At 42.1% G+C, this 27,525-nt stretch overlaps 1 protein-coding gene across 2 annotated transcripts in view; it reads left to right on the top strand.

Annotated features, from left to right (window-relative positions):
• The first annotated feature begins 3,631 nt into the window (after positions 1-3,631).
• Positions 3,632-27,525, top strand: part of SLC7A10 (solute carrier family 7 member 10) — a 524,312-nt gene continuing 500,418 nt past the window's right edge. Inside the window, exon 1 of one of the 2 annotated variants that reach the window (XM_078669294.1) lies at positions 3,632-3,908. In XM_078669294.1, the coding sequence (XP_078525420.1) occupies positions 3,737-3,908 (172 nt within the window). In that variant the 5' untranslated portion in view covers positions 3,632-3,736. The remainder of the gene's footprint in view (positions 3,909-27,525) is intronic. The other variant, XM_078669295.1, reaches the window with a different exon arrangement.

The following is a 27,525-nucleotide window of genomic DNA, read 5'->3' as shown; positions in this document are numbered from 1 at the left end:
GAGAAATTGAGAGATGAATCATTGCAATATACGTTTAAACAGAATTTCATTACAGCACTTTACCTATCGAATTGCACATTAGCACATTTGAAATCCTGGACACCTGTTCACTTGAGGCTCTTCTTAAAACACCTGACCCCGAGAATACGTTATAATTTTGATGTTAAACACTGCTCTCAACTAAAACATTAAGAACAGTATGCAGAATGAATAGAATATAAATCCCAGCAACGTTGCACTCATTTTACCTTAGTACACAGGGTCCGGTGTTGTAGTATTTTATTACAGTTAGGGATCTTACCTTTAAAAGTTTTTACTTCTAAATAGAACCCCTGTAAAAATACCACCAGTACTTGTGATTTATGTGATGGAGGAGTACAAGACTTACCGCATGTACTGTTTGAATGTCCAAACCCAACACTGGTCGAGGTCAGATGCCGGTATTTAAACCCTATCCGTACCAGACACAATAAAATTAAGGTACAAGGCATTATATTGCTTTTTAAATCACCCCCTGATGAATTGGTAAATCATAACTTGTTTAAATTGTTAAAGCGCTTTTTAAAACTGTTTTGATATGGTCACAGTATCATTGTTTTAAACTGAATGTATTTTTTATAATTTGTTGTCCTCAGTAGAGGACTAAATCAAATTAAATAAAAATCTTGAATACATATACGTCACCCCTAGGGTATGCCCTTGACAGCCCAGAGGAAAGGGTGCAATGTATTTAAAAAGTTGGCCATGTACTTTTAAGTTTTGCATTTCCTGGTAGTGAAAAACTCTTACATTTATTTTTCACTACTACAAGCCAGAGGATAAAATGGGAATTACCTTATTACATTTTATAAGTATAATTTCAAAATGGGACCAGGTAACCATTTCATGTTGGTATCGCTGGAATCAAAAATTTTAACTGATTGTGAAGTCGAATTTTAAATTAGAATTTTAAAAATGCCATTTTTACAAAGTTGGTATTTTGTTGCCTTAGCCATTTGTTGTCTGCAGCCTGTCTCTGGGTTAAGCGACTCTGTGTGGGTGACAGTTGGGCTTTGTGTAATACTCCTAGACAGCCACACACAATGGAGAGCTTAGGTGTGCATAGATGGGCCATCACTGGCATGATGGGGGAGGAGCTGGGCCTAGAACCCCTTACACTCGAATAGGCTGTGTCCTGTCTCCACACAGTGGGCTGCATACCCCCCGTAGTTACTCTGGAGCCAGGGCCAAGAAGGCAGGGCACCTGTACACTTCAAAGACATGTCTCTAGGCGCTTCTCCTCACTTCAGAGTCTCAACTGTGTGTAAACACTGGACCTCAGACACCAACTCTTCAGTACACTTCTGGATCTGTGGATACTCTGCCAGGAAGAAGGACTGTTGTGTAGCTGTAAGGACTGCCACTCTGCTAGACTGCAACTCTGAAAGAACTGCTGCTCTGCTGTGCTGCTCTGCTGTGCTGAACTGCTGCCTGTTGCCCTCTTGCAGGGGACGAAGAACTGGACCTGCAATTTCATCTTGAACCCAGGACACCAGTGATTCCAAGGGCTGGTCTGCTGGCCTCCTCATAGGGGTCTAAGGGGCATAAAAGGTTCCCCAACATCCTGCATCAGCCCCTAGACCCAGCTGCGGCTGGCTCCTGGCCCATCAGTGGTGCCCTTCAGATCGGGACCTTTGGTGTGGCTCACAGGAGCTGAATTTAAGCTTTTGGGCTCTTCACGACCGCAAACAGCACCATTGGCACTGAGCCCTTGCCGCTCCCACCCGATTCAGCGTGTAGCTCTGTCTGCCCGACTCTTCGTGCTCCAGCATTGACTGCTATGGTGACCACCAACCCAAAGTTCCAGAAAATCCCGCCCACAAGGCCTGGCCTGCTCTTTGCTCTACGCCAGCAGCCACCTGCACTGCTCTTCCTGCTCCACACGGCCCTGTACAACACAAATGGGACTCTTGGCATGGACTTTGAGAAGGTAAACTTCAGCTATCCTAACCTAGTGACCATATCAAACCTGCAGTCTATCATGGTAGACCAGGACGTGTGACTTTGATCCAATCCATAGCGACCAGATATCCCTGGTTGGAGCTTTTTGATGCTATTTTACACTTTAATCTTAAAAAATTTATAACTCCAATGCTATTAATTTGATTTATGACATTTTGGTCTCGTTTTATTTGTTACATTTTGCCTTACTTTTCTAACTTGGTTTGAGATTCTTTTTGTGTAGTGTTTTTATTGTGTTACTGTTTGATGTTTTGCACAAATACTTTACACATTACCTCTAAATTAAGCCTGACTGCTCTGTGCCAAGCTACCAAGGGGCTGAACAACGGTTAATTTAGAGTTGGTTGGTGCTTCACCCTAACACAAATTTGTGGTTGCTGCTTGACCAGGGCTCACACCCCAGTCAACCAACAACCCAACTTCTCATACCACATAATTGTGGAGTTGTCACACTTGCCACATATTCCACTATTTATTCCATTACTTACACATGTCAGCAAAAAGTTACTAAAAGAAAGGTAACTTTAGTAAGGTAACAGGTCACCTCTCAGTTAGTGACTGCTACTTTCAGGTGTTAGGCTTGCGCTAAAGAGGTGAGACTTTTGCTCAGGCACCAAAAAAAGTCCTTATATTGAATGTGCCGCATTATGCTGCACAATGTGCCCTGTCTTTCTGCATAATATTGTCAGCCTTTCCAGGTATGGTTGACTCTTGCGTATATTTCCAGCGGCTGAGTATTAGTAAGGTGTTGTCTCTGTGGGCATTGGGCTTATTTTAACATACTGGATACTTAAAACACAAAGGCCACTTTCCTTTTAAAAGCCTCAATATAATTCTGGTGTGGCTGCACGTGTTTAAAGTGCCTTGTGTTAAAACGCGAAAGAAGTGTAGAGAGGTTTGAGCTTTCAAAATGCTTTTAGCAAACGCACTACATTAAAAATGCATTCAAGGCTCCATGGTAATGTCGATTATGAAAATCTAGCACCTCCTGCAGATAATTAAAACTGCCCATTTGCTTTGTGATTGCTGTAACCAGCAAGACAGTGTGGCAGACTTTTCTGTAGGACTTTTGCGTGAGAACAGCATCCAGGCACTTTACTGCAAACAGAGCCATGTACAAACGTGATTAAATAAAAATAAAATTAATAAATAGGTCAGAAAATGTTTAATCAGGTTTATCACAGAAAACTTTCTTATTTTAAATGAAGAGCACACACACTCTGTTATTTCCAACTGAAGTGTACGATTGGGAATGAATTAACGATACCTTGAATAAAGTAAAGATACACAAATGTGGATATGTTAATCTACTACAGTCAAGAGTGTCAATTTTTTGGTTCAAAAGCAGTTGCAATAACCAAAGGGGACGCCTGCAAATCTCCTAGTGAAAAAGTTTTTGGTGTGTTTTTTCAGCATTAAACTGGTAGGGAATTAACAAATAGAAGCTGGCTGCACAAACTGGCGTGGGTATGCAGTAAAAGAGGTGTGAATATGCAAATCAGGAGGCGTGCCCGATCAGTGAATGCACCCAGAGGCCATACCCAAACAGAGTCCTTATGAATGGGGCTGAGAGGGATTGATGGCGGGGGGCGTGGCTTCCGGCAACAACGGCGACTTATCTGCCGTGCGGACAGCGCAGCCTGGGAGGCCTCGCTCATTGCCAAGTTCACTCCTTGCCTTATGCATTGGCAGGCTGGCAGAGGGACACAGCGGGGACGTCCAGTGGAGCGGAGAAATGGCTGGAGAAAATCGGCTTAAAAAGCTGAGTGCGAACAGCACGCACCACCCGGAGCCGCCGGCGCCCAGCCCGCTGTCGGCGACAGCCAACGCCAACCGCGACAGCAGCTCAGAAAAGGTGACTCTGAAGAAGGAGATAGGACTCGTCAGCGCGTGTGCCATCATTATAGGTAAGGTGCTGGCGGGCGTGAAACACGACGGCTTGCAGCAGTGCAAACTTTGGAAAAGGTCTGCCTTAGTTCGGAAGTTCACTCACCATTTTAGCATGTTTTGTTAGTCTAATAAAAGTTTCACGGCTTGAGAGTTTTTGTAAACTTTAAAATTATCGAACTGACAGCGTTAAATATATTAATTAAGTACTTTTAAAAGGTTGTCACTTTTGGGCCAACGCAACTAAAACATTTAGGGTAACTTTTTAACTTCTCACTGTTAAAGACTTGGAGGGAAGGTGGTCTAGAGCTCATATTGCTGAACTCGGAGCCTGAAAGCGTGATTAATAATCCCAGCTTCGTGATTTATCCGAAGCTGTTTGATTCTGGGCAAAATACTCAATTTTTCTGTGCCACAAGCTGAAACTGGGTGCAGTCGATTACTAGTACTGTATATCCATGTATACCTACTCAACCATTAACCCCCACGCCCCCCCCACACACACATACCATAGTGTTTTACTTGCAGCACCGCCGGTTTGAGATGCCCTTCTGCTAGAAAGCGTTGATTGGAAAATGATCATAACGTCAGAGTTATATAGCACCTAATATTACATCACGATTTATTTCTAGAGTTCTTGTTCTCTCTGCTGAGCATAATTCTAACAGCCGCTTAGGGGGACAATTTTGTGCTACGCATGTCAAATTAAGCGCTTGCTTATGGGAAGTTGTGAGACCTGCATGTTTGCTGCAGCTCTTTCACCCACAGTGTCTGGCAGGCACCATGTGCTTTCATGTTCCAGTTATTCCATAATGTACAATGCTGGAAATGGAAAAAGTTTATTCTGGGATCCCACACATTGGGTGCCGCTAAAGGTGGCTAAGTCCTTAGGGGCAAAGACGTGCAGGCCATTGTCATGTGGAGCGAATTGACGCTCAACCAATATGTTATTTCTATATATATATATATATATATGACTTCAGGGTACAGAGATGTGGAGTTAAAAATAGTAAATGGTACACTTACCTCTAAATACTTATCTTCACAATATTTAGGTAGTCAATTTTTAGGCTGCGATTTATTGGTAGTTGGATATTTTTGTGATTGATACTTTTACTTACAAGTCTAGAATCCCATTGGCTCCCAGCTCCTCCCAGTCTTGCTCCTTCTCCTCTGTTCGGATCCTGCTCCTGGTCCTTCTTCCCTGCTTCACCATCAGCCTTCTGGTCTCCTCTCCCTCCTGGTTTTCCCCTCATCACCATCCACCTCCTACTGGACTTCATGCTCATGGTCCTTCGCTTACTCCTGTACTTCTCCTCTTCCTCTCACTTCTGATCCTCTTGCTCTTGGCTTTCCTCCGCGTGCTCGGCCTGATCCTTCTCTGAGCCCTGGTCTTGGGTTTAACCTGACACTTATGATCCTCCTCTGACATCTGGCCTTATCTCCGTCCTGATCCTTGTCCTCCTTCTAGTGCATCCAGTCCTTTAATTTCTGGTTCCCCTAGGCTTGGCTATCCCCATCCTCCTTATCCTCCTGTGGTCCAGGTCTTCCTCCTCATCCTCCTGGACAGGCTCCTGGTCTGCCTCTTACTTGTGTAACACCTCCTAGTCCTTCTCCTCGTCATAGATCTATGGGCATCCTGCAAGTTTCAGGGTATAATAGTGGTGGTAAACTAACTGGCGGCACATCCATTTGCTAGAGCGAGACTTATCCTATCACAGCTTTGAAGCACCACAGAATAACGGAGAGGGTTAGTATACCTGCTTCCAGTGCTTAATTTGTAAAAGAAAAAAAAGTGCCAGGGCTCTTTTCATATGGCCACTGCAACTTGCACCACACATTGCCCCAGCTATACTGCTGATGATAGAAACAACACGACTACTAACCATCACACTCCGACAGGTGTGACTATTCAGACTATTTCAGACCCCAAAGATATAAGAATGGCTTGGGCTGTAGGTATAAGTACTTTTTAATGTGTGTTGAATTAATAATTAACTGTTGTTGTGGTCATCTCTAAATTAGCCAGACAGTGCCACAAGGGCCGATGTTGACCATGACTTGCCTGTGGAAAGCACTGGAAACCATTGGCTCAAATTAAGCACTGCCTGCTTCAGAACATACCAAATAATGTGAAGATTACAGTTCTGTATTTTACGTAAAATAGCTCAATGGATTAATGCGTCTCTTTGCTTTGATCCTTGGGCTACCTGCAGACCAAGAGGTACAATCCAGGTAATTACACATATAGGCAGGTACATCCACAAAGACCTACTCATTTTACAAGCACAGCTTTAGAGTGACGAATATGTGTTCCAAATGTCATTGTGTGTCTTAGAAACTTGTGAAGGGACACACTTTTTTTGCAGTGATGTCTCTTTGCGTTTGGCATCAAGGTGTTAGGTTGCAGCTGTGATCCCTCGACATGTAACTTTTCCCAGCATTGTCTGACAAAGAGAGAGTTGGTGTTTGCCCTTTAACCCCTACGACGCTCATGACGAGCCCAGCTCGTCATGGAGTTTCCATTGACTTCAATGGAAATTACATGGGAAGCCATAAAACACCTTATCATCCAAGTGGTTAAGTGCAATGGGCAAGAGCTGCAAAGAAAATCTGGAGGTCTGCAGCGCCTCATGCTGGCGGCGCAGTATATGACCCGGTGCCTTACAGTGTGCAGCCAAACAGCCAATAAGATTTCCTGTCTGATTAATTGCTGCAGGATGCAGGATCTGAGAGGTACCCCTCTTTTCCAGCACTTATGACAATGTTGGACGGGTGGCAGTTGAATGGATGTTATAAAAAGTGTGTGTGTACAAGGGTGGGGGTACCAGAAAGATGTGTTACACTTGTACAAGTTATTTTGAAACTCACAAATTATTGTTGAAAGTACTTTGTGTTAAATGCTCTAGGATATTTCAAGAACGACAAATTTGTACCAGTGTGCAAGAAAATGGAAGTCAGCGACATCTTTTCCCTTCAAAATCTGATTCTATTTTTGGTCTGTGACCTTTGGAATAAAAGGTGTGCATCTTTTGTTCTTCGAACGGGCGCCAGTATTCCAATTAACTCCGTATGATAATTTATAAAAAAAATATATAACTGAAGTTTGGGCAGTGCATTATGCTACAATAATGTTATCCGCCATGGAAGTGAGGTATTGGTAGAGTACCGCTTCCACTTCCTCTCCCTCCCGCACTCCATAGTGCCAGGGCAGTATGCGACCATTATAGATTAGGCTGGAGGTCTGATTGATCTATTTAATTCTTCCAGGCCCTCAACGTTATTTCAGAACTAGCAGGGGCAGATCCTCCATGTGGGCGGAGGAGCGTTGTCCCACTGCTTTTCGCAGTGAGAGAAGCAGAAATATAAAATTATATTATAAATCATTTTATGTTTCTGCTTCTCGCACTGCGAGAAAGTAGAAGGGTTTAGTTGGGGGCGGGTCTGCTTGAGCACGGGGGAGGAATAGCTAACCCAATGCTGTGGGCCCTGACTGATTGGTCGGCCCTCTGGGGCTGATCAAACCAGTCATGCGCTCTCTCCATTTTCTCCATGTAGGCTGCATGCAGCCTACATGGAGAAAGTGACCTGCCCATAAACGCATGTGCGGTCGGCGTTTGAAAGGGGGTAAGCAAAATAGAGAAGCTCATTGCTTCACAAGTCTGAAGAGATATACTGTCAATTTTAATTGAAAATTCACTGCGATAGATTATCGCTAGCCCGCCAACTTTCTTAATAGGTCTGTCTTGTGGGACAGCTGCATAACCCTCAGGAGTGGCGGCCTTGAGATCAGGTCCTGATGATGAATCTGTCCAAGCTTCGGTTATAAAAAGAACTTCAAGGTTATGTTTTGAAATAAAGTTTTGTATCTCGTACTTATGTTTGACTAATGAGCGAGCGTTCACAAGTGCTGCAGTAATGGTTTGATGGGTGAAAAAGGGAGAGTGTACTTGGAGGACCGCTGAGTTGGGCTGAGTGAGTAAAAGTAAATCACAATTGGTGCAGGTGGTGGGGAGGGCGTTTGGGGAGCTATCTAACTCCACAGGAGGGCATGTAATTGCAGGGCGAAGATGTTTAAGATCGCTACCTGAGTATTTTATTACTTTAAACTCTGAGGAAGCTAAGCCGGGGGGGGAGGGTGGCTCTGGGTGCAGTAAATGCATGGAATAGTCTCCTTGAGGGCACATGGCTTATGCCCAAAAAACAATAACCAATAAGCACTGGATTAACCAATACCACTGGCCTTCCAGAATAGTGTACTACGCGTCATAACACACTTCAATCCCGCGTCATATGTGCTAGATAGTTGTAATGACAATATATTGCAATAGAATTCATCAGAACAAGAACATATTCTGTGTGATCTCAAGAGTTTCAGAATTTCGATTCTGGGAATCAGAAATCAGGTTTTTAGAACTTTGATTCTGACATAAAAACACCAGAGTAAGAGGGAAGAGTTTGAGGCCCAAAAATAGGCCATGTTTATGTGTTGAAAGATCTTAAATTCACACTACGGTACAACATTATGCTATGGCTTTTTATGGGTATCAAAGGTGAAAATAATCTATTGGAGAATTGTGGAAGTTGAAAGACGCTCAAACAACAGGTGGATTGTAGAATAACTGTCCTACAAAGAGAGTCTCAAACAGTTGGAGGGTTTGTCTGGAGAAAATAAGAATGAGATGGCAATGAGCCTTTTTAAGTCTATAAATGGCCTACATCAAGATCCAAAATGTTTCATTTTAATTATTGTATTTATTATTTCAGTTTTGAATATGTCAGACAACTGTCGAGCCATAGAATAGTAAAAAGAACACATGGGCGCTGAGTAAGGCTGGAATGAACACTCAACCCCTGCCCTAGGAACATGGTTTTACAAAGTGGGCAGATGGGCCATGGAATAGACTCTTTGTTGATGTGGTACATTTGTTAAAGCCTGGATGAGCAGTTAACTGAAACCATTAGCTGCCACTACATTTAGCTTCACAAATCAGTAATAACTAAGACAGTCCTAGGCTATGAGCATGTCACTCGGGTCAGGAAAGGATGTGTTTTCTCATAACTCTGGAAGAAGTTGACACTAGTTGCAGCAGATTTGGTATAGTCCCTCCTTTTCAACACCATGAAGATCCTTGAGCCAGTATTTAATTCTGTGCATAGCTTCTTCTTATTAGGCCTGGGCGGAGTTCAGTGACAACAAAACTGTGCCAAGCTACGCGGTGTTCCGCGAGCAGCGCAGTGCGTTAACTCACGTTGTTCGTGCTAATTTGTAGCGCTGGGTGTTTGTTCCGGGCTGTAAAATCAGTGTGAACGGCATCACACACAGTGCAAGAGGGCGCTGCTTCTTTCTGTCACTCGAGTAGAAGTTCTACTCAAGCAGCAGCTTCCTCAACGCAAATGGAAGGTTTCTCAATGTGAGAAGTAGTGAACATCCACGACCGCCCACGTTGAGAAATATCGAGGAGAAGCGGTCTAGCATTGGATTTTCCTCACTGGAACTCGCCAACTTATTTATGGCAAGCAAAAGCGAGGACTAAACTCCACTACGCTACGCGGGGCAGATTTTTTCTGAACTCCTCCAGCTCTGCAGTGCATGAAAATATCTGCAAACTCCACGAACGGAGCGGAGTTCACCGCCAAGCCTACTTCTTGTGACTACACTATTTATACAGCTGTGCCTAGGAAGGCAATATTTTCTCAGTACTCTGGAACTGGACAACAATCTGGATATGCCCTGCAACAAAGGCTTGCAGCAATATTCAAAGCCTTTAGACTCAGCTAGCCTCTGACATCACCTTTGTTCCTGGCTTCTACCTAAGATGTGGAGCACCGCCCCTCGAGCCATTCAGTGTGTACCTGCACTGCTTCCCTTGTGTAAAGTGCTGGTATTCCATACTTCCCCTGAGTTAAGAGCTGGTGTTCGAGGCTTCCTATGTGTAAAGTGCTGTTTTTCCATGTTTACTTAAACTCACTTTGAGCCTCCCTTGCCCCGTCTCCCTTTTTTTGTCGATCATATGCTGTAAGTTATGTTTTTTTATGATTGGCATTCACAGAAAAACGTCCCACTTGTTGACAAGGTCTGCTCTCCTAAAATACATGCATGAATAAATATAAGTAATGTAAATATTGTCATTATGAATCTTAAAATTCACATTGCAGGTGCTTATGACACACAAGCACAGAAAGGCAAATACTCATTTCTTACAAGAGGCAAGCAGATGTGACAGAGACTTGTGACTATGAGGCAAATGGCAAAGGACTGAGCACTTTGTCCCTTTTCTAAGATAGAATTAAATATGGAAGAGGTCCAAAGTAGAATGTGTCCACTCTTTGTGTGGTGGGCATTCTCAAAGAAGCCATCAGCAAGACCACTGGAATTCTGACTGGCTCCTGGTGTACACGACCAGCAAGCTATATATTCATGGCTTTAAAGGGTAGGTCTTCACCCAGATTACCTGCACTTTTTATGGCCTGGCTTGACAGTGCAGCTGTCACCAGGCAATTGTATGAGCATCACTATGTGGAAGCCAAGAATACATGTTTTGATTGGGCTGAAGTTGTGTGTTTCCACAAAAAAAGTGTGCCCTCCATGCAGCTGTGATCATTTTGTTTATTTATCCAGCAGCCTGAGGTTGAACTTTCAGGGGCACATACATGGCATTATAGTGCTATTAAAGTGTCTTGGATAACTAGATAATTTATGTTATTTTTCTTTGGCATCAGCACAGATTGGAGAATGGCAGTCATTAACCTACATGAATTTTTAGGTCTGACTTGACAGGTCAACTGTCACCTGATCTTTTAATCTACACCAATATTATTCTACGGCTCTTTGCTTCCACGCATATTTTTTCCTGTGCTATTTACTTGTGATGCTTCACATAACCATACAACATTCCTTTAAAGTCAGACCTGTTTGGTATTGCTAATGCTTGTTTCTCAGCACGTTGCTATATGGCCGTAAAAATCTGCCATCTTGAACTAACTAACTAACCCCTAACACAGACCTTGAAGCAAGGAGCTATGGCACTGAAAGAAAAATAACTATAGGATCCATGGAAAAACCACTAAATGAATCATCTCTCAGGATACATGCAACACGTTTTCCTTCGTATACATCTATTGCCAAATGTCCCAAGGGCAATTCTGTGCCAATCACTGACAGCACATTCCATGTGATTGCATCACGAATAAAGACATAAAATGCACTGCATGGTATAAACACTTAGAGCAAGATGAAACGTGTTTCATCCTTCCAATAATCCACAAAGACAGCACAAAATACCAAGCACACCCCTTACTCATCACCAGACAATATCAGAATCACCAGAAAATGCAAATGAAAAATAAGATTGAGAGACATCAGCATAGCTCGTCGCCCTAACAGCCAAAAAGTCCAGGAACCCGATAAAGGAAAACCTGCTTATGACACCAAACTACCATGCCCTCCAAAAGCAAAGCACGCTCCACTGCAAGCAGGATGAACAATCTAGTCTCATGGGACTAATCTACAGGTCGGGAATTCACGGCATGAAGAACGGTAGGCGTAGAGCATCAGATGTACACTTGTTTCCAATAAAACCCAACATTTCCCAATAACTGCATGTACAACTCTCCAAACAAACGTAATTTACTCAAATTGCACAAAACGGCATACCACTATGTGCATGTACTACTCACCTTGGGAATTACAATCGGACCATTTGTACATACCATTGACAATGTGAACTACAATTCTACCAGCAACACGTACAACTCACTACGTGAACTACATGTACACAAACTGAATGCTCCAATCACCATGGAAACTATATTTGTACTTTCCTGTTCAGGTAATAGCGGCACACGATCACAATTGGAACAATGCAAATGAAGGTGTGAAATGCAAAGGTCAAATTTGGGGCAGAGCACTTTCCTTTATACCGGCTTCACATCTCCAAAAGTTCCAAAAATGCATTTAGCATAAAAGGTGTGTCAGTCCACAAATTAGATTTCAAATTATGACACACTCAACTCTTTGAAAGAACGAGTTATGAACTCCAATGATACGGGAAAGGAATATGTGTACCCGTAGATTAGGTCGGCTTTGTCAGGAAAGGGGCCAGGCTTAACCTCAAAATTATCTTGTTTGTACACATAAGCATACATTACATCTCTGTAGGAAAGTCCCAAACTCACCTTTAACTAAAACTGACTCAACCAGACAGCTCGATTTAACATATATCAAAATGAATTCCGTCACATCTATGCTTTGACATTAATAATGTCGGTAGCTGTAGACACGTTGTATTCCCTGAAAGAAACAGAACGTATTTTACTTCTTCAATTAGAACCCCAGTATCACCCTAGGTCATTTAGCAAACAGCAAAGCATTACAGAGACTACAAATATTCTCTGGAGTTTGGAAAATTATTTTCAGTGAGCAATGTTCTGTACCTCATAGCACTCGACTAATATAATGATCTGGTCCCCATCCATACAATTGTGACCTCCACCGCCACCGTCATTAGCATAGTCTGTCATATCCTTTCAAAGACCAATAGCATATTTAGCCACATCTTACATCACTTCCTCTTTGCCATCAATAGCGTCCTCTTTGAAGCCAAAGCAAACAGTGCTATGTGATCTTAACTCCAACCCCCTGGATCTGAACCACTAGCAGACAATGGACTACAGAATCGATTTGACACCCTCCCCCTATTCTAACTATGGAATGCCAGTGCAGCTGAAACAAGACTACCTCGATCATTAACCACATTGTGCAGATCAGTTTTTTTTATGCAACTGTTATGAATAAGGTATTCAGTCACAATTCACTGAACGCCCCTTCTTCCCGCCACCAATGTTCCCTCAATCACTAATTGCTTTCCACCCACAAGGCCCCTGTGCCACTTCTAAATATTGGTCCCTTCGACCTGCTTGGAACACGAAATGAAAAGTTGTGCCCCGATAACCGGCAAGCAATCACCTGCATCCAAAATATAAAGACTGCGCAAAAAAAACAACACCACCAACTCTGTTTGTGGCAAAACAAAATGGCTGATTACCTTACAGTCTCCTTCCCCAAATGTCCTGCCCATTGGCCTAACGTAACAGGACAATAAAAGTAAAGTATGTCTATGTCATTCTCTGTTTCTCCACTCATCACTAGACCATGAATACATCCTTAAACATCAACGTATTCACCATGTTGATTAGGGATTCTTGTGTAGTTGATACCAAGAACAACTTCTCTGGTAGAAATGCTACAACCAGTTGATGAAGACAAATTGTTTAAATCCATTGGCTGAAAAAACATAGACTTCCAAAAAACAACCAAGCAACAAACTCAAAAAATTTATGTTAATAGCTTTTTTAGAAAGTAAACAAATCTGGGTGATGGATTTTCAGACACTATTTTCAGTCACTCTCGGCTTCATGACAAACAAAGTGATGTACAGGTGCACATCACCTTTTGTAGCTGCGCTTTTATGACATGCCCTGAACATAGTTGAATGTTTTGTTGTCCTGCTTAGGATTGACGCATAGCCCCGGGCTCTTGCTCCCAGCCCCGCAGGACACTCATCAGCCGCTTGCACAACATCCCTGCCATACCTGCTGAGGTTGCTGCCATTTTTGGGGTGTGACCATTGTACCGGCACCCACAATTCTGTCTGCTTACAAATCTCTTCCGTCAACATGTTACACTGCAACCTCAGGGTGGAGCGAGTACATGCTTAGTTGAAAGGAACAGCAACACAAAAGCACAGGTTGCTATCCACATGTTATTTGCCAAGAGCAGTTCATGAAGGCTTACACTAACAAGCATTTGCAATGCAATAGGTGTCGCATTTACGCGAGTTTAAGCTACTGGCATTGTAAACAACAATGCATTTTATTTATGTGTAAAAAAACAAAAGATATCTAAAAGGCATTGTCATTTACAATGCCAATAACTCAAACTCGAGGAAATGCAAGACTATTGCAAATGGTAGGCATCATGACAATGGAAGGATGAGGATCAGGCCCGGGGGTAAAGAATGCACGAGAACAGGGGGCGGTGTAAAGAAGGCACAGACAATGGGAGGGAAGGTGGAGTTGTAAAGAAGGCACCAAAGCACATCGTGCTTGCAGTATGAGAAACTGGATAAAGAAAATAGTGCTCACAGCGAAATAACATGTACTGTGTAACAACCAAAGTAAAGGGGCCAGTAGCCAAGGAAGGTGACAAATGAAGAGGAGACAGTACTAAGGAGGGATTAGCAAGCCTATTTACGAATCAGAAGCCAGTATTTAGGACAGACAATGACACAAGCCAATGGCAAATATGGGCGGAGAGTGGAAGTGGCTTCTATTCCCTACTCCACTACAGCACATCACCATAGCAGCGCATGGGTGCTGGCTCAGGCTCAACCTAAAACTGGGTTTGTCATGTGAGAGGCAGAATTTGACTCTGCACTTGGCTATAGGAAACTTCCCTAATAGATCTCACCACTCAGTGGCCATCCTCATAATTAAAACATAGCAAGTTTGAAGCTCCTTAGGTATAAATATTTGATCTTTTGATGCCATATAATGTTTGGAAAAACTGTTTGTTTCTTATCCAGTATGGTATGATCAGCCAAGCTTAGAGAAAATGAATAGCTCAGCTGACACATGTTTCGCTTTCTCAAGGCCTTGTTTAAAATGAACCTCGGAACAAGGAAATTGTTTGCTGATTGTGGTTGATGTACTAAGAGAGACCGGCCAGTCATCCCTTTGGTCTGCATGCCGCTTCATTTACCAAGTGAAGAATATATAAATCCATGTTTCATTTTCAAATCATAGTGAGAGTTTAGAGCATGAAGAGAAAGATAGCACTTTTTTCACAACCATGAGAACAATAGTTGTAATGAGATCTGAATTTAGTGCCACTCCCTCTGTACACAATGATTCCTTCCCAGAATTCAGACGAGGAACATGTATTCCCTGCACTGATAAGTGTGTTGCATACTCAACGAGGGTATGATTGTTGTGAGGAATCAACCTGAATACTAGTGTTGTTTCCTAAATACAAAACTAGCACCATGGAGGGAGATCATTTTGATTCAGAATGGGTGTAGGGAAGGGATGTGAAATCGGGAGTACCTGAAATCCCAGATGCGTTTTTTAAATGTATCTTTGGAAAAGAAACTAGGTTTCATTTAATGCCTATAGATTCCCAATCGCTGATTATAAGTATCGGAATTGTTTTTACAGCTACAATGCACGTGGGAAAATGGGGAATAACATACAAAAGCTGTAATCACAAACGTTTTGTTCATTTTATTTCCATGTTTATGAAATACTGCGCTTGCTTTTACGGCTAAAAGCTTGTGGTAAATGCAAGTGTAAAACCCGAGCGTATACAGTATGCACTCAGTTCTTAATCCTCCAAAGGGTCAGAGTCCCAGGCACCTTTTGTCTTTAGTTTGCCATCATATCCAGGTCCTAATGAATCAGCATGTGCTAATGTTCCAGACAAAGACTATAATATAGATTTGAATTCCATTCTTGTAACTAGCTTGCGTTGCTTTAATTGTGCATCGGCATGTATAGCCTAGGGGCTAGGTTTATCAAGGGCTTGTGTTAAGTGAGATTTACTATGCCACCCAGAGCCACCTTGCGTGGCATAGTAAATCTAAAATAGCGCAATGCAGCGCAAGCTTGCATGCCAGGTGCTAGAGAATGTTATGATGTCAGTCTGATCTGACATCAGTTAGAGCCTGGCTTGGACCTGTGTAACAGCCTGTCTGTGGATGGGGTCCTTTTCCTGGAATAAACCTACATTTACTACTTCAAACTGTGTTCGCTGGTTTCTTACACTTGGCGACGGAGGATGGCTCTACTCTTCTGGGAAGGATCTCCACTACTATAATACCTTTCTTTAAGGAAAGTAATCTCTACTTCTTGGGAATTTAAGATACTATGTGTTCAATTTCTTTTTTAAATAGTGGCACATTTCTGCTATAAACTGGGAGGAAGCAGTGGACCCTATATCTTAATTTCTCAGCTACATGCTTTTCAGGCGTGTCATGTGTAATAACTGGAAACATAGGACAAACACCGGAGGCATTTGTTTAGGATGAGCACACCGGGAGCTGCATACAAGCTTTAACGAGAATGTTGAACTGTATTTTGGTTTCACAGTTATTCACTGCTCTTGTCACGCTTTACCGTTGATGCTGTTTTAATTTACACGGGGGCGCTTGTTGTCAGTTTAGTAGTTTTGACCCAGAGAAGAGATCTCTCTTAATACCTGATGCCAGCCTGAAAGGTCTGGGTGCTGTTCTTCTACAAAAAGACAAAGGACATGATGAAGTAATACTGTTTTTTAGTTATGAAAAACAATTGGTCCTTCAAACATTACAATTCAGTTAACAATAAATATAGACCGGAATCAGTTCTATATTTTATAAAGGGTGTCCAGCTGGACACTAATTTAATGAATCAATGTAATTCAGTGGTGATCCAACACAGAGTGATCGATTGGGACACAGTCCTGTATCCTTCGTAAACAAACAAAAAAACATTCACAAATAAACACACATTTTTCAGGCAAAACAGGGAAAAGCTTTTAGCCAATACAATTGATCATGGCAAGCTTTTTTTGAAATAACAGCTGTTGTACTGGACAAGGAGATTTGCAAGCCTGAAGTAGTATGTTGGATCGGAAGCGTGAGCTGTTAATTTTACGGAGCGAGAATAAATTCCAAGTGGTTTGAGAACCGCTTATGTAAGCGTTCGAATCGTAATGGCGGGGTTACTTTGTACAAGACCGATTGGTAAAAGGAGGTGCCGCCATACATGAATGTCCGGGTAGCATCCGATTAATCAGTTGAAGGGCTTGGTGACGATCACACTTAAAGCTGGTAGTATGAGTAGATCACGAGCAGAATCGCAATTCTGCTCATGATCTACATGTACAAAATAACCCTGCCATTCCGATTCGAACGCTTATATAAGGTGGTGGTGGTGGTTAGGAAAGACTTTGTTTGCAGATCTAAGGAGTATTCTGGTGAGTTGGGTCACTACTCTAATGATCCAGGTGTCATTCGGAAGTCCTCGAGAGTGTCATCTCCCCCAAGTTATTTAAAAGATTTTGTTAAGTAAATGTATTTGTTATCTTGAATCCTCTCATGTTTTTCTTATTTTTATATTTCTTTCTTCCTGTGTTGTAATCTAAATTAAGCATTCTCTATTTTGTTTATTGTTTGTAAAGAAAGGAGATGTGTGGCATCCTAAGGTTCTGTACTTGGTGCCAGGTGCTAGAGAATGTTATGATGTCAGTCTGATGTGACATCAGTTAGAGCTTGGCTTGGACCTGTGTATCTGCCTGTCTGTGGATGGGATCCTTTTCCTGGAATAAACCTACATTTACTACTTCAAACTGCGGTCTCTGGATTCTTACAGCAGGCCCGGGTGCCTGTGTTGGCGCTAGACTACACTCAGTGCGCCAGAGCAAAGAAAGAGCATGAATGCACCATATATTAGAAAATATGGCGCATTCCTGCCCAAACCCTGTCACACAACAATGCACAGCATATTGTCTTGCTGTATTGCGCTCTGTTACTTTTGAATAAATCTGGCACTGGGATTTGACTATTTTCTACAAGTAGCTATATGCAAAGAAAGATTAAACACCTTGTAAGTACAGTCTATAAATGTAAACACTCCAGGTTTAGATGCCTTACATTTGACTAACTGAAAACATAATAACAAGATACTACAATACTCTAGCTTTGGAGGGCCCTCAGACCTCTTCTTCAGAGGACATTCAAAGATGGCTAACAAGGGTTAGCTGCTTCAATCCTCCTGAGATATTTTTGAAAGCCATTTGAAGAAAAAAATAGCAGAACCCGAAATGTATGTTTATATTCATGGGAGTACATTTTTCATGGGAGGTATCAGTATCTCAGCAAAAAGGCTACTTTTTGCAGCCTGCAGACCGCTACTGCCTGAGTGTGAATAGAAAATGGCCTCATCACTTGTTATTAAAGTCTCAGATTTCTCATGCATCTAAAGGTCTACTGCCTCTCAACTTCTAATCTGCAATAAAAAGCATCAAGCACTTAACATGTTTGATAATGGGAAGGCGTATGGCCTGCAATTTGGAAATCACTGAGTAAAACCCATCAGCAAGTTCATTGAACCTTTATTAATTTATAAGGATCTCACAGAGACAGTGAAGAAACCAGTTGAAGCAATATAAATGGTCATCAGAGGTTGGTTTGGGAATGTTCCTAGCATGGTTACAGTCTTGTTCCTCTGTCCCTAGTGCTTGACTGCATGTGAATCTGGAATCTTGACTTTTATTTTGGCCCTGGCATCATAGTAATCTAGGGTATGCACTGTGGCCTAGGCATGTCCATGACATTGGAGGGTCAAGTACTTGTCATATGAACTGGAGGGTCACAACAAGTGTGCTCTTGGAGGGCAGATGGCTATTAATCCTGTCTTAAGTGTAGAACATACAACAGTGGTAACAGAATACTGTGTTTGTTTTGACTTAAAGTGGCCAGTTCTTGTATCTGTGTCAGTGAGACTGTGGATTAAAGTTCTTATGTGATGTGTACACATGTGTGTGTGAGTGTGTGCGTGTGCATGTGCGCATGCGTGTGTGTGTGTGTAAAAGTGCATATGTATGTGTGTAAAAGGACATCTTCATAAGACAGTGCAAGTGCTTTGTTTTCATTCTTGTGGCTGGAAGGCAGAAAGCCAGACAAGGAAGTGAGAAGGACAGACACCAGCCTAAGGATACATGCCAATAGCAGAACGCTCATGGTTGGTATTGCGCTCCACATTGGAATTCTCGGAATGCAAAACATACAGAGAATTCTAAATAAATAGGTAAGTTACAACACCTATCAACAATGAGGGTGAGAAAGCGTGCCATGGAGGCAGAGGGGTCTTACTAACACAACAGTGCACACAGCTGACGACCCTTGCCTCTGTGAATAGTCCTGCATGAGAAGGCCACAAACCCATCCTTGGGGGCCTCATCTTCCAGGGCCAAATCCTCAACATCAGTATCATTCCTGCTATCACACAAGAAGGCTTCCTGCATTTTGGGCAGTGGAGAGTTGATATATGCCATGCTCTGTGGGCTCCTGGTTCTCACAATATCAGAGTAGTAGCATGGAGAACAAGTCAGGATGTCAGAGTACCTCTACCCTGCCCCTTTTCATCTTTTTTTTAAATTTTCAGGACACAGCGACTGATCCCCATGTCCTGTAATGGCAGCCCTAACATTTCTCTCAGTGTTGCAGCCAGCCAATGAGAGTGTTCAGTCCCACAGGACCAGGACTAGTCCCAGAGGGCTGAAGAGATTGATGGGGGAAAAAAAGCCCTCTCGGCTATTCAGAAGGCTTAATTTTTTAATTTGTGGTCCCGTGGGATTCACACAGGACATCTGTGGGCCCAACTGTGAACATATCACTATCTTTTGAACCTAATTTCTCAAAAAACACTGAACGGATTTACACCACATCACAAAAAGTATGCTTTCAGGAAAAAGATTTAATTTTCTGCCACATTTGGTGTAATTACTTTACCTGTTTTTTCTGTATTGTTTTCCAAAATTCCTATGGAGAATTGCATGGGGGAAATTTGTTTTGGAACACCCACTTTTTCTCGACCCCACTGGATTAATCACGGCTAAACCTTCCAGGAAGGACCTGAGATAGACTAACTTTTTGGGGAAAAGTTTTGTCAAGATTCAGCAAATGATATCAAAGCAATTAGCGAAACAAAAAACTCTCTTTCTATGGAATCCCCAACCTAACTATAACTAGTCTGTAGTGACCTCCACTTTCTAATATGTTTTTGTTTCTGTTTAATTGAGGTTGTCTGTAGGACAGTCACAAAAAAAGTTGAAACTAGGTGTGCTACTCTCACTGTTCGTGCAACAACTTGAGCCCACTGGGTTTGGAAAAGCTAACTTATTTTGAGACTCTCTCAGTCTCAACCCTGTTTCCCATCATGTGAGCAGTTCAAACAGTGTGCTCTTTGTCTTTGCATTGTTGTACATGTATTGCACTAAACTCAAGAAAGCTTAGCTTAAAATATCAGATCTAAAGACAGGGAAAGCTTGAAGACAACAATTTAGATTTAATTTTTTGCATTATTTCACACTGGCAGCCAATGTCACAATGCTTACCTTTGAGTTGTTTTCTTGATTGTTTTTTCACGTTATCAGTACTCATGTGGACGGCGCTACTTCACTGTTTGGAGCACAGAATGTCTTTGTTTTTGAGGATTTCCAGTGTATATATTATTTATTTATTATTTTATATGTCTGTGAGTTCTCTAATGAAATTGATTTGCATTGGAATAGAATCATCTACCCTCAAACCTATTATGTGCTTTCAGTAAGAATTCCTCTGAGCAAATCTCTGTTCAAGTTACCTCATACTGTACCCAGGTTCTTAAGATTACAGAGTTTGCATGCATCAATACTGCAATTTCACGTATCTAACAGAAGGTCCAAAAACATGCAAAATATGATATGGGACAGTGTGCAGAATTATAGAAAAAGAAGACATTATGGAACAAATAGCAAATATTTACTATACTGAGAATCTCCAACTAATGGTTAGTTATGTAGGAAAAGGATACAACAGGTCAGATTTATGACGACTGGCACACCCTTGCAAATCAGCAGAGATGTGCCATGCAAGTTTACCCTTACGCCACCACAGATGCGCCACATTTACAATGCGGCGCATCATGGCTCACGGATAAACAGATGCATGACGCATCTCCCGTCGGAAGGGTGGCCCATTTCTGGAGTCGTGTCGCAAGCATGACGCAACTCCAGCAATACTCGTGGCCTGCCCATACACAACGTGGTGCGTCAAGCCTTACGCCAGCTTCAAGCAGGCGTAAGGTTTTGACGCAGTGGCATCGGAAAAGTGACTGAGTGAAATCTTGTGGATTTCATGTGGCCCTGGGCTTTACAACATGACGCATCGCCCGAGATGCGTCACGTTGTAAATCTGTCGCAGCATGGCTCTAGCTTTACGCCGCCGCTGCGTGACAGAAGTGACGCAACAGCGGCACAAAAGTGGTGCACGGGGCTTGTAAATCTGCCCCTTGAATGTATTTAACCTTTGCATCTGATCTCATTACAAGCACCACAGTTCACCTGTGAAGGCCACCATTAGGTAGTGATGTGAAGTACATGAGGTGCTCCCCAGGCTAAGTTCATCCCTGAATGGATAATTGTGCGTAGAAAATAACAATCTTCCATAGCGAACTTAGATAGTATATGTGTTACTCACAAATGCTGGAAGGCGGTGGCGGGCTCTATGCCAGTTTGTTAAAATATTAATCTATGTGTCTTGGACCACTCATAGTATAAAATAAATTCTTAGGCAACTGAATAAGTAATTCTCATTCTATAGTATAAAGCTCAGTGTAACAAAACCAAAACATGTGCAATATTATCTCAAAAATATTTAATCTTCATATATACAAGTTCATAATGATCATATTTATTATTAAAAAGTACCAACAGTGTTGAAAATATTCAAAACATTATATCACTTCATAAAAAAACATAAAAAATATACATAAAGCACCATATGTGTGGCAGTAGTTAAATCTTCGACGTGCATTTTGCCGTAAAGGATGCCTTCATCAGGAATTGCCACAAAATTATCTGAAAAAACTATAAAAATATATACTAAGTATCAACAATTGAAATACTCTTATTGATTACTAAACATTTTCACTGAGCTACTACTTTAATCACATTAGAAATTGATGCAAATATGTTGCATACTCTCTTAATACATATTGGTGCCATATTGTTTAACAATTATATAATTGGAATCACATAATAAAATATAGAAAAAGCCAAGATGAAGGATAGAAAGTAGAAAAAATAGATATAGAATAATTCCATTATTTACATATAGTCATATTATTATATTAACCCTATCTATATGCTTACATTAAGATGGTAATTTGGTATCCAGATACTGACAGGATCAGTCGTGTATCTTTTTATTGAGGAGGTGCAGCCACTTTGTTTTTTGTCTCCCGATGTATTAAAACCTGAAAACAGTTTATATCACTATGGTAAGTATAATAAATATATACAGAGATTTTTAATGATAGGTAATATGGAACATTAGTTGACTCAATTGATATAAACTCTAAAAGTTTCTATTTCTCTTCTTGAAAACTACTTTAAAGAAGACCATTAGTTTTTATCGATGTCAAATGACTTCTATTAGTATTCTTTTGCCCAAGGTGATAACATCTAAGGTTCACTATTACTTACAAATGTATATTCATTTGGTGACCTTTACCTGATACGTCTGCCAATTCTAGTCTCCCAAGATGTGAGCTTTCAATTGCTGATACTAAGTATATATCTTTATCGTTTTTGCAGAGAATTTTGTGGCAATTCCTGATGAAGGCGTCCTTTACGCCGAAACGCGCGTTGAAGATTTACCTACTGCCACACATATGGTTTTTTATGTATTTTTATGAAGTGATATAATGTTTTGAATATTTTTGACACTGTTGGTACTTTTTAATAATAAATATGACCATCATGAACTTGTATATGTGAAGATTAAATATTTTTGAGATAATATTGCACATGTTTTGTTACACTGAGCTTTATACTATAGAGTGATAATTACTTGTTCAGTTGCCTAGGAATTTATTTTCTACTATATACTTACCATGTCCTAGGAATTGTTTCACCAATTTTTCAGGGGGCCCTTGTTATCTGCTTCTTGGACCACTCATTCTACTCATTATGGCACCACTTCAAAATGACTAATAAAACAGGTGTAAGTAATAGACCAGGTACACAAAGATACATCACTTTAAATTGCAATTGAGGGACCTAATTCAAACCATTCTACAGAGAGGCAAGGGAAAGTAGGTACAAACTAACAATTGCACACAATCAGCACTTTTCCGAGACGCACGAACCATAGTGCTACGCTTCTGGCCCTTATCAAGGTGGCCCACGTTCCATACACTCTACACTTTTCAACGACTTTGAGATACTATTGAATCCATTGACTTAGTGAAGTCACTGCCCAACTTTAATAACTGCCCTGCCGAAGTTCTTTCGAGAACGAAACGCGTTGGCTGTTGTTTTTACATTTATGCTTTGGATTTATACAATTAAAGACTTTTTCTACGAAGGAACCGATTGAGCTTCTTTATTAATTCTTGGATACCTCTTGGTAGTGCACCAATCCATTGTTTTTGGTGACTTTGTTTCCTGTTTACGGGTTGTATCCCGCAACGGTGGGTACAGGAGTTGTGTATGCACACCATCAGAACATAAGCACTGTCATATATTTTGGGAAATAATCAGAGGTTGGTGCAGCACCTGGTCGGGCACCTGGAGTCCACCGTTGGCCCTTTGCATTCAGTATAGTTACAAACTAGCAACTGTATGACTGTTTTTTCCAACCTAGAGGCGCCGACATCAAGTCAACAATCTAATGAGCACTTATGTGTTCCATTTATGTATGTGGAATTCTTCTGTATTCCATCTAAAGTGTCTTTGAGGCCCTCTTATGACACCCCACTGAAGGAGTCCAGATGTAAATATGTGGGAGATCTCCTTTACATGTTACCCACTGACTGTTGGAATGATTGTGTTGATTATGGGTTTGTCTCAATACTGTAATTACCTGTGAACGCAAGTGGATTTATTGTCGGAATGTGTTAATTCATTTGCACCCATAGATGGTAAGTTGGAAGGGCTGGATTCTAAAATTCGAAATGTGCAGAGGGGATCTAACACCTCCCCTTCCATCTGTATTCGTACCATCATAGTAGACAGGCTTTCTTACATTCCTGCAGTTTTCCAGGGTTACAACCACCAGTGTAAGTAAACATTTCCAGCATCAAAGTTCCAGCTTCCCTGAACCAAAAAACAAGTATAAGAAGAGACAATGGAGGTCCAGTCATAACTGAACACACCAATCCAGTAAAATGGGTGACTTGTTCTTATTTAACAAAACAACAATAGTATAGATGTTGCCTTAAAAATATTGCAAACAAACAGTTACCTCCTCCTGAACCAACCTGGGAGTTGCTGGCCCTTCAGAAGGTATGGAAACAGAGGTTCAGCTGGAGTGTATAAAAAAACCTGAAAAGGACTAAAGTCAAGAGAACTAATATTGCACATGCAACGGGAGCTGAAAGGGGATCCGAGAAAACAAAAAAGGTGCAGCAAGGGATAGGGCAGGGTGCAATTTAATGCAGGAAGAAGTCTATAAGATGCGGTTATACCAGGCACTGAGTGCATCTTGCTGCCTTTTATAGTGTCTCTGCCTGGAATGATCAGGAAGAGACATCATTATCTGTAGAGGAGGGTGCCATCTTGGACTGGGTACTAGTGCGGTAACAATGGCTCTATAAATAAGCCCTATTATCTTGGAATGTTGATTCAAATGTAGTCAGGAGCTTGGGCAGAGCGATGAACTTAGGATCAGCAGCAGCCCAGAGCACGCATCACCCCAGCAGTACATGTAGGCCCCAGCCTCCATTCACAGCCATTGCAGTGGAGTCAGTCGGAACTTGCCAAGAATGTTGCAGCAGAAGGCAGTCAGGGGGGCCAGCCGCTCCCTGGTGCCAGAGGGTCAGCAGCAGTGAAGGCACAGCCCGGGGACTCGGCCCAGCACACCTTTAATCCCCGCCCTGTGATATAAACAAGAGCCTGCAGCGCGCTGGGCCAGGACCAAGAATCAAGATCCTCCCGCATGGCCTCCCAATCTGGCAAGCCCAATCCCAGGGACATCTTCCTCTGAACCTGGTCTGGCGGTAGCCTATTGCAAGTCCATCAGGAGGTAGTCCAGAGCTGATGGCCCCCCAGTCATCTGGCCAGACCCAGAAACCGTCCAACCTCAGATGAAGCACAAGCCAGGCCCACTCTGCTCACTTGCCACAGCCCAGCACAGGTAGAGCTGGCAGGCATCAGGCCGTTCTCAGCCTCCAGGGACACCCACCCACAGCAGCGCTGCTCATGATCCCCATTATACCAGCCACACTCCAGCAAATTCATTGCAGCTTCGGTGCTCGGCAGGGCTACCATTTTGATCTTGGCCAGGGCCCACTCAGTTCGCGCCTTGCCTCAAGGTTGTCCCGGTCCTCAAACGGTTGCAAGTACAGCTCCTTCTGATTGCACCAATATCCAGAAGCAGGGAACACCTTGTAAACGGTGGCCGATGACGGAGGGGTCCAGAGCACTCTTAGAGTGTGACCACCATCTTGACGCCCTAAGCCACACCTCTCTCTCTGCATTATTATTAGCCTTACTTAGTTAACAATAAAGTTTTTTAAGAGCATTCAAAGTTGGATCAGTCATCCATTGTTCAATGCTTTAGAAATATTTTATTACTGATGAAAAAATGGCTGATGGGTTGCAAATGGTAGCAATAAAAAAGACAGGCATTATGGAATATTAAAGTGATAATAGCATGTGTTCAGGGTGCCATGCACATGATGAGAACCAAGTGGCTTGCTAGCACTGAGAGAAGTTCTGTGAGCCCTTTTCAAATCATTGACATAAAAGCCTTTTAAAAAATAAAAGAAGGAACCGTTCTCCCATGAGCCTTGGCACCGAAGTGCACTGTTTAATTTGGGGATGGTCACTTTGTGCATAGGCAAGTGCTGTCACTCACAGTGAAGAAAGCCTATGGCTGAAGTGGGAAAACCGATTGGCCCATGCTGTGTGCTGAGGTGGATGGAAGTAAAATGTGTATGATAATTGTACAGGCCAATGTATGAAGCCTGCTGACCAAAAGGCTCTCTTCTCTCTCTCTCTCTCTCTCTATGTATATGTGTGCGCGCATATACATATAAAAAAAAACAATATTCTGATAAGTGGCGGACCACAAAATGGCATCCCCAGTCCCACTGCAGACTAGGATGAAGTATCCTGAGTCTCCTGTGTTTTACTGATATTCATTGGCACTCGGCTGAATAGGGGGCTCTCTGAAGGTCTGGGGCCTCTGTAGTGTTGGAAGACCCCTGCAGTTAGGCTCCTGGCAAGAATGGTAAAGCCATCTTCTAGGCCCGACCTAACCATTAAAATGCCATCAGAAAAAGGCTGTTTCTGTATTTTTTTTATTGTCTGTATTTTTTCAAGTATCTGACTAAATGTAACGAGTCTGGTTATTACCTATTGAATTTTACTACCTCATATTTTTACTTTTCTGTACGTACACTGTAGCTCCATTTACTTCTCTGCATCTACCCGCCATTGTCATGAATAAACCTCACAACTAAGTCCACTCTCTCGCCCCTTTGGGATGAAAAAGGGCAATCCAGCTACTTTGGTAGTAAACTATTGCTAATAAAGAAAACATTCCCTGAAATGTGTATGCCAGTGTGGGGACATTAACAGAACAAGCATTGGGAACATATCGGTTTCGCCTATGTAATGAAAATGAGCTGTTTTCATCAATCATCATCCGGGAGAAGGAAAGAGCTGCCTGACAGATAACATGGGAGTGGCGAGTGTGTGGCGCAGTGGCCAGAGCTGCTTACTCGATAGCTGGGGATCATGGTTCGAGTCTCGGTGGCTCCATGCAACATCCTGTGATTTGAGGCAAATCGCTTATCTCTCCCAGTGATAGATTGTTTTATAAATATGCTGAAAGAGTAAAACGCAAAACTTTATGAAAATATAGTTCCACCAAAGCAGATATTAACAGTATTTCAGCGTTGGAAAACTGATAAGAGAAGCAGACGAGGAACAAGCACTGGTAAATGCAGGAAAATCTGCTACAGCCAATAGAAATGGAGGAAATGTAAGTAGCAGGCTCAGGAACCAATGAGAAGCCAGGAAAGAGAGGAGGCAGGATGTAAGTCCCTTTTAAGTGTATATTAAAAACAATAGATTTCGCAAGCACAGCGCAAGCGCTGTGCTGTCAAAACCTAACAAGCACAGCACAACGGCTGTGCAGGCAAAACCTAAAAAGTAGTTCCCAACTGCATTTGTTGAAATATCGTGCATGCCCCCTGTGACCCACATAATGCTGATATAAACGGAGCCAATCTGGACAGCAACGTAGTTGAAGAGTGCACATTACTTAGTGTTGACATTGAGAGTTCCATTTTGGAGACTTTTCTGTACTTCCACAGGAGATTAGCCAGGGAGCCAGAATAACTATTAAAGAAACACAATGGCTGAATTCCTGCCATTTTCAAACTAATTTCCGGTAAATAAAAAACCTCCTCTTAGGGATACCGGATCCTCGTCGGCATGCTTTTCTTCCAGAGCCAAGAATGCTGGATATTAAAGTAATGTGCTCATCACAATGGGTTTCTTGAAGGATGTCTGTGAACCTTGTAGCCAGAGAACAGTATCATTTATGTGAGGGCTGCCCTAGAACAGAGACCGCCATAGTTTTTGAGACCTGGACTGCAGTGAATGAAAATGAAGTGGCCTTATTTCCACCGGGTTTGCAAGGAATGCACCCCCAGAGGTCACAAGCAGAGGAAGTCGATCGCTTCATAGTACGTTTTGTACCTTTGTAATATTCCTTCAGCCCTTCCAACTTAACGAACAGTTAACGCTTTTGTTTTAATAGTGGCAAACCAATGTAATTCGCTCTCATTATCTCACGCCTTCTTATCAAATACCCTAATTTG

Source organism: Lissotriton helveticus, chromosome 12 (assembly GCF_964261635.1).
Source record: "Lissotriton helveticus chromosome 12, aLisHel1.1, whole genome shotgun sequence".
Taxonomy (NCBI): Eukaryota; Metazoa; Chordata; class Amphibia; order Caudata; family Salamandridae; genus Lissotriton; species Lissotriton helveticus.
This window is presented reverse-complemented; position numbering and strand designations above follow the sequence as displayed.